This window comes from Ammospiza nelsoni, chromosome 35 (assembly GCF_027579445.1).
Source record: "Ammospiza nelsoni isolate bAmmNel1 chromosome 35, bAmmNel1.pri, whole genome shotgun sequence".
Lineage (NCBI taxonomy): Eukaryota > Metazoa > Chordata > Aves > Passeriformes > Passerellidae > Ammospiza > Ammospiza nelsoni.
This window is the reverse complement of record NC_080667.1, coordinates 2,383,588-2,391,459: the sequence shown is the minus strand read 5'-3', so window position 1 is coordinate 2,391,459 and position 7,872 is coordinate 2,383,588. Positions and strand designations below refer to the sequence as shown.

Sequence of the window (7,872 nt, the reverse complement as noted above, 5' to 3'; positions counted from 1 at the left end):
ATTAAAGTTCAAATTTCGAGGCAAAACCGGAAGTGGCGTGACGGCCATGTTTCCTCCGCGGCATCCTGGGAGCTGTGGTTTTTAAGTAGCGGCGGAAGCTCGGCCGTGTTTGCGCCCGATGCATGCTGGGAGCTGTAGTTTACCGTGGTAAACAACCCGGGCATGGTCTCGGCCTCGCACGCTCGGTTTTACTGGTCCGGACTGGGCGTTACTGGTCCGGACTGGAGGCAGATGCTCGTCCCGCCCCCCGTGACATCACCCACACAGAGGCATCCTGGGTAGGTGGCCATGTTTACTGAGGGACGGTCATGCCCATGTCCACGGGGCATCCAGGTGTCCCCAGGTGTCCCCAAATGTCCATGGAGGGTCCCCAGGTGTCCTAGGTGAGTCCCCAGCTGTCCTGGCAGGTCCTCAGCTGTCTTAGGTGTCCCCAGACGTCCACTGGAGGGTCCTCAGGTGTCTCCAGGTGTGTCCTGAAATGTCCATTGGAGAGTCCCCAGGTGTCCATTGGAAGGTCTTCAGCTGTCCCAGGTGTGTTCAGGTGTCCCAGGTGAGCTCAGCAGCGTCGGTCAGAGTCAGGATATTTCAGTCTGAGCCCCCGTTTGAACTCCCGGAAGCGCTGCCGGTTGCGGCCCAGCTCGGCCTCATGCCCCTCATGGAACCCCAGGTGTGTCAGGTGTGTCCCAGCTGTCACCAGCTGTCCCCGGTGTTTATGAGGGGTTCCCAGGTGTGTTCAGGTGTCCCAGGTGAGCTCAGCACCGCCGGGGGGAGTCAGGATATTTCAGTTTGAGTCCCCGTTTGAACTCCCGGAAGCGCTGCCGGTTGCGGCCCAGCTCGGCCTCGCGCCCCATGTGGAACCCGCCCGGCTCCTTCCAGCCCCGGTGGGTGACCCAGGCCCCGTCCAGCACCGCGAACCGGAACCCGGCCACGTGCAGCTCGCAGGCCTGGGGAAGGGGCAACGGGGGGGTCACACCCAGACCCTCACAGACCCCCCCAAGCACCCAGAGACCCCCTCAGACCCCACAGAGCAGCACCCCCAGCCTCCGTGGCCACCCCATGGTCACCCCATGACCCCCAAGACCACCCCATGGCCACCATGACCCCCCCAAGGCCACTATGCCCACCCCATGACCCCCAAGCCCCCCCAAACCCCCTCCCACTCCCTGTTTCCCCCCGTTCCCCACCTGGCTGATGCAGTTGAAGCCCCCCCAAGCCCCCCAATTCCCCCCATTTTCCCCATCCCTGACCTGACTGATGCAGTTGAAGACCCCCTAGACCCCCAAAGCCCCCCCATTTCCCCCCCAGACCCCCATTTCCCCCGTTCCCCACCTGGCTGATGCGGTTGAAGCCATACTGCAGGAAGCCCTCGTCGAAGGGCGGCACGCCGCGGGCGGGGGCCACGTAGAACGGCTCCCAGGGGTCCCTCCAGGGCGCCTCGTAGGCCACGCGCAGCCGGGGGGCGCCTGGGGGGCCCGGGGGCAGCGCCCGCCAGCGGCCGAAGGCGGTGGGGGCCTGGCAGCGCGGGCACAGCGCCCCATAGAACGGCCGGGCCTCGCCCGCGCCCCACAGCCGCAGCAGCTCCGCCTTGGAGCCGGGGGGCGGCCCCGAGCCCCGCAGCTCGAAGGCCGGGAGCACAAAGAGGGTCCGGGCCCAGGGGGGGGCGCCAGCGGGGGCCTGGGGGGCGCCGGGGGCATGGGGGGCACTCGGGGTGTTCGGGGCGTTGGGATCACTCTGGGCATTGGGCTCATGTGGGGCATGGGGGGCACTCAAGGCTTTGGGGTCATTCAAAGCTTTGGTGTCATTCTGGGCTTTTGGGTCACTCAAAGCTTTGGGGTCACTCAGGTCATTGTGGTCACTCCAGGTTTTGGGGTCACTCAGGGTTTTGGGGGCGTTCAGAGCATTGGGGTCATTCAGGGTTTTGGGGTCACTCGGGGCGTTGGGGTCACTCTGGATGTTGGGGTCACTCAGGCCATTGGGGACCCCCGAGGTATTGGAGACCCCCAGCCCTCCAGAGGCCCCCAAAATTTTGGGGTTCCCAAAATCCCCTTGAAACCCCAAACTGCCCTGAATATTCAAAGTTTTGGGGTTTCCCAAATCCCCCTGAGTCCTCAAAACTCCCCAAGACCCTGGAGCTTTGGGGTCCCCCTGTCCCCCCCAGTTTTTGGGCTCCTGTCCCCCCCAGTTCCGGGGGTCCCGTCCCCAGTTTTGGGGGTCCAGCCCCCCGCCCCGCAGCAGCTCCAGGAACCCCTCGCGCAGCCCCGGGCTCGGCTCCACGTCCGCGTCCACCACGAGCACGAAGCGCTGCCAGAATTGGGGCGGGGGTCTCGGCCCGGGCCCGCCCCCCGCCGCGCCCTGCCAGGCCACGTTCCGGAGCAGATTGCCGGGGTACGGCACCCCCAGAGCGTAACTGGGGGGGTCGGCGGCCGCCAGCCGGGCCAGCGCCCCCCGGCACCCCCCGCGCCATGGCTGGGGAGGGGGCGCTGCCGGGATTCGGGGCGGGGGTCGCGCCGCCCCCTGCACCACCTGCAGCCGGAGCCGCCCCCTCAGCGCCCGGCACGGCCCCGCCAGGACCCCCAGCAGCTCCTGGAGCCCCCCCCGGGGCTCCCCAAACACGGCCAGGGACAGCGGCCCCTCCCAGGACCCCTCCCCTTTTTGGAGACCCCCGCCCAGCGCCGCCGCCGCCCGCCCGGGGGTCCCGTGCGCCGCCAGCACCAGCTCGGGGCGGGGGGCGCGGGCCCAGCCCGGGGGAGAGCCCAGAACGTCCCAGAAGACCCGGAACGAGCCCGAGGCGTCCAGGACCCCCCGAGGGGGGCGGGAATTGGGGCGGGGGGCGCGGGAATGGGAATGGTGGGGAGGGGGCGGCAGCGAGCGCAGGTAGAGGCTCTGCAGCAGGGCCAGAGCCCCCAGGAGCCACGCACAGCCCCCGAAAACACGGGCACGGGTCATGGGGGGCACTGGGAAAGGGGACTGGGTTATACTGGGTTATACTGGGTTATACTGGGGAGCGCAGGTAGAGGCTCTGCAGCAGGGCCAGAGCCCCCAGGAGCCAGGCACAGACCCCCCAAAACCGGGCACGGGTCATGGGGGGCACTGGGATATACTGGGTTATACTGGGAGAGGGGATTTGGGGGGACTGGGAGGGACTGGGGGTTACTGGGAGGCTGCTGGGCGATACTGGGGGTTACTGGGAGGATTCCGGGGGTCGCTGGGGCCGGCGCGCAGCCGGGACCACTCCGGCATGCTGGGACCAGTTTGGGGTTACTGGTCCCAGTTTGGGGTCGCCGGTCCCAGTTTGGGGATGGGGAAGGGTCTGGGTGCAGTTCCGGGGGGATCGGGACCAGTTTGGGGTTACTGGTCCCGGTTTGGGGTTACTGGGACCAGTTTGGGGTCGCCGGTCGCAGTTTGGGGATGGGGAAGGGTCTGGGTGCAGTTCCGGGGGTTACTGGTCCCAGTTTGGGGTCGCCGGTCCCAGTTTGGGCTCACTGGGACCAGTCCGGGACTCACCGCGCAGCGCCGACGCCGGGAGGAGCTGCGCATGCGCGAGGCGGAGAAGGCGCGGCCTCAACAGCAGGGGGCGGGGTTATGCAGATTAGCTTGTGCGGAGTGAATTGGCGCGGTTTCATCTCTAGGGGGCGTGGTTTGAGCATTGTGGGCGTGGTTTGCGCGCTGGGGGCGGGGCCTGGCGGCTCCGGCGGGACTCCCGGGACCCCAAAATCCTCCCCAAATCCCCCCAAATTCCGGCGTCCCCCCCACATCCCAGCACATCCCGACCCCTGGCTCCTCCCTGGGGCTCCCCCGAGTTTTTTGTCCCCCCCAGACCCCCCAATGTCCCCAATGTTCCCCTCCCCAAATTGCCACCCCCTCCCCAAAGGAGCTGCCACAGGCACGGGGACATTGGGCGACACTTTTATTGCCAGGGGAGACATTGGGGACACGTTTGGGGATATTGGGGACGCGTTGGGGACGTGTTGGAGACTCGTTGGGGACGTGTTGGGGACATTGGGGACACGTTGGGGACTCGGTCCCGTGAGCGCGGTGACGGCGTTCTCCTCCTTTGGGGACATCGGCGGCACTGGGGACGCTGAACAGGCTCAGTCCGAAGGGTTGGGGACATTGGGGACACATTTGGGCACATCAGGGATGTTGGGCACATCGGGGGCTTTGGGGACATCAGGCCAGGATGTCCCTTGGAGGGTGTTGGGGACATTGGGGACACTGAGGCACATTGTGCCTCGGCCCCAGGGCTTGGGGACATCATTGGGGACAATACTGGGGATATTATTGGGGATATTGGGGACATTATTGGAGACATTCTTGGGAAACATTGTTGGGGAAACTGGGGACATTCTTGGGGTCATTATTTGGGATATAACTGGGGACATAATTGGGGAAAATTTGGGACAATACTGGGGACACTATTCGGGAAATAATTGGGGACTTTGGGGACATAATTGGGGACATTGGTGGGGACATTGTTGGGGACTTTGGGGACATCAAGCCACATCGTGCCTCGGTCCCCCGCCTTGGGGACATTGAGGGTGACACCCACGAGGGGATGGGGGGGCGAGGGGACACGATTTTGGGGAGGGGGCTCTGCCAAAAACGCAGAGCCCGAGGTGGGGGGAGGTGACAAAGGGACAGAGGGACAAAGGGACAGAGGGACATTGCTGGGGACACTGCTGGGGACACGGGGACGTCCCCAGGCGTCCGGGCTGGGGGCGGGGGGGGCCACCAGCCCCCCCCCAATTACCTTAGAGACTCGTTACGAGTTAAATTAGCACGAGCGGCCCCGAAGGGGGGGCGGCAGGGCAGGGGCGGCCGGGCCGGGGGGCGCTGGCCGGGCCGGGGTGACAATGACAATATGCCATACTGGGGGCAAGTCGCGTCACAGACTTCAGTTCAGAACGACGGGGCGCGCTGGCTTCCGGCTGGGGACAGAGAGGGGACACGTCAGGGACAGGCTGGAAACCCAGACTGACCCAAAAACCCCAAAACTGCACCAAAATCTGCCCCCAAAACCCCGAAACTGCACCAAAAACTACCCCAAAAACCCCGAAACTGACCCAAAAACCATCCCAAAACCCCCGAAACTCCCCCAAAAGCCAACCAAATCCCCCCAAACTGACCCAAAAACTGCCCCAAAAACCCCGAAACTGCCCAGAATACCCCGAAAACTGCCCCAAGATCCCCAAAGCTGCTCCAAAAACTCCACAAACCCCTCCAAAAGACCCAAAAACCACCCTGAGAACCCCTAAAACCACTCCAATGCCCTCAGAACCACCCTAAAAACCCCTACACCATCCCAACAACCCCGATACTGATCCAAAAACCCCCCAGAACCACCCCAAAACTGTCGCAAAAACTACGCTAAAAACCCCAAAACCGCCCTGAAAACCCCAAAACCGCCCCAAACCCCCGCAGGTCCCCGTCCCCGTGCCCACCTTTGCGGAAGGCGTCCTGCAGGCGGCTCTGGGGGAGTTGATACAACTCAGCAGCAGCAGCGGCAGCAGCCAAGGGGTCGCGGGGCGACCGGGCCGGGGGCGGCCCCGCGGGCCGGGGGGGAGCCCCGGGAGCGGCCGCCGAGCCCCGGCGGGGCCCCCCGCGGGCGGCGATGGCCGCCAGCCCCTGCAGCAGCCGCCGCAGCGCCGGCCCGGCCGCGCCGGCACCGGGCACGGGCCCCGCGGGCCCCGCGGGCAGCGGGGGCACCGGCGGCGGCGACGTCTCGGGGGTCAGCAGCGCCCCCCCCGGGCCCCCCGCGCCCGGCCCGGCCCCGCCGGGGCTCTCGGGGCTCGGCGGCAGCTTCTCCTCGGGGGGCTCGGGGGGCCCGAAGGGGAACGGCGGCGCCTGGCGCGGCGTGTACGGCGGCGTCCAGGTCTCGGCACCGGCCGGGCCGGGGGGCTCGGGCACGCCCAGCCCCAGGCGGAGCAGCCCCGGCGGGGCGGGGGGCGCCAGGGGCCCGGCCAGGCCCAGCCCGAGGTCGGGGTCGGCAGCGAGGCCCGGCTGGGCCAGGCCGGAGCCCAGCGCGGCGCCCACGGCGAAAGCGAGCGCCGAGCCCAGGCCCGAGCAGGAGACAGGAACGGGGCCGAGGTCGGTGTCCGAGCAGGGAATGGGGCCCAGGCCCAGCCCAGGCCCGGGGTCCGAGCAGGGAATGGGGCCCAGGCCGGTGTCCGAACAGGAAACGGGGCCCAGGCCGGTGTCCGAGCAGGGGTCGATGTCCATGCCCAGGCCAATGTCCAGCTCGGGGCCCAGGGAGGCTCCAGACACCAGGCCCACACCGGAGACGAGTCCAGAATTGGTTCCGAGGCCAGAGTTGTGTCCAAAGCTGGCATTGTGTCCATGTCCAGGGGTCTGTCCGAGTCCAGAATTGTGTCCAAAGCCAGGGTTCTGTCCGAGCCCAGGGTTCTGTTCAAGGCCGGAGTTGTGTCCAAAGCTGGCATTGTGTCCATGTCCAGGGGTCTGTCCATTTCCAGCATTGTGTCCGAGGCTGGCGTTGTCCAGTCCAGGGTTCTGCCCGAGGCTAGTGTTGTGTCCATGTCCAGCATTGTGTCCGAGCCCAGCGTTGTGTCCGAGCCCAGCATTGTCCAGTCCAGCTCCGGCCGGCAGAGCTGACCCTACGCTGGCTCCCAGGCTGAGTCCGGCCGCGGCTCCGGCCCCGACGGTCACTCCGATGTCCGGGGGCAGCGCGGCCGCGCCGATGCCCAGCCCCACGCTGGCCCTGATGGCGCCGCCAGCCAGGCCGGGCCCGATGCTCAGGGCAACACCAGCGGTCACTCCGGCCACGCCAGCGGTCACTCCGGCCACGCCAGCGGTCACTCCGGCCGGCCCCAGTTCGGCCCCGAGGTCAGCGTCAGCTCCAGCCGCCACATCCAGGCCGATGTCCACTCTGAGGCCGCCTCCCACGCCGAGACCCAGGCCGGTGTCCGAGCCCAGGCCGTGGCTGACGTTTGGGGCCACTGACCCCGGGGTGGCCGCAGTGCTGGCCCCAAGGCCGTGTCCGATGGTGGCTCCAAGTCCAGGGTCAGTGGTGGCCGCAGTGGTGGCCCCAAGGCCGTGTCCGATGCCAGTCCCAAGTCCAGGGTCAACGGTGACCGTGGCGTTGGCTGCCAGGCCGTGTCCAACGCCAGGCCCCAGGCCGGGGGTCAGCAGTGGCCGCAGCGCCGTGTCCGAGGCCGATGGTGGACCCCAGGCCAGGGTCAGCAGTGGCCGCAGCGCTGTGTCCGAGGCTGTGACCAATGCCAGGCCCCAGGCCAGGGTCAGCGGCGACCGTAGCACCGTGTCCATGTCCGAGCCCATGTCCAATGCCAGGCCCCAGGCCGGGCTCCACGCCACTGCCCAGGGCAGCTCCGAGGCTGTGTCCGATGGTGGCCCCAAGGCCGGGGTCAGCAGTGGCCGGAGTGCTGTGTCCATGTCCGAGCCCGTGTCCAACGCCGGACCCCAGGCCAGGGTCAGCGCCATGTCCGAGCCCGTGTCCGATGGTGGCTCCAAGTCCAGGGTCAGCTGTGGCCGTAGCACCGCGTCCATGTCCAAGGCCATGTGCAATGCCGGACCCCCAGGCCCGGGTCAGCCATGGCCGTAGCGCTGCGTCCGTGTCCGAGCCCGTGTCCGACGGTGGCCCCCAGGCCGGGGGTCAGCGCCGTGTCCAAGCGCGTGTCCGTGTCCGTCGGCGCCCCCCGGCGCTGACCGCCAGCCCCAGGCCGGGGCCGCAGGGGCAGCTCCAGGGGCAGCTCCAGGGGCAGCTCGCGGTCGCTTCGCGGGGAAGTCGAGGCCGGGGCCCGAACGGCTCCGGGGGTCCCGGGGGGGGCTTCGGCCGCCAGCTGCTGGCGCAGGCACCAGGCCTCGGCCTCGCTGCGGGGGGACGGTGGCAGCGGTCAG

The 7,872-nt window shown here is 67.8% G+C and overlaps 1 protein-coding gene across 1 annotated transcript; it reads right to left on the bottom strand.

The window, feature by feature from the left end:
- Positions 1-275: 275 nt before the first annotated feature.
- Positions 276-2,464, bottom strand: B4GAT1 (beta-1,4-glucuronyltransferase 1). Its single transcript, XM_059491498.1, has 3 exons — positions 2,453-2,464; positions 1,330-2,352; positions 276-944 (listed from the first exon to the last, which is right to left on the bottom strand). The coding sequence occupies exons 1-3, from the start codon at positions 2,462-2,464 to the stop codon at positions 753-755; spliced, it is 1,227 nt and encodes a 408-aa protein (XP_059347481.1). The 3' UTR covers positions 276-752.
- Between the last annotated feature and the right edge of the window lie 5,408 nt (positions 2,465-7,872).

Excerpts from the sequence above, each read along its gene's own strand:
- B4GAT1 (XM_059491498.1), bottom strand. Across the intron at positions 945-1,329 it reads GCTTCAACCGCATCAGCCAG|GCCTGCGAGCTGCACGTGGC; the intron begins GTGGGGAACGGG and ends CCCCTTCCCCAG.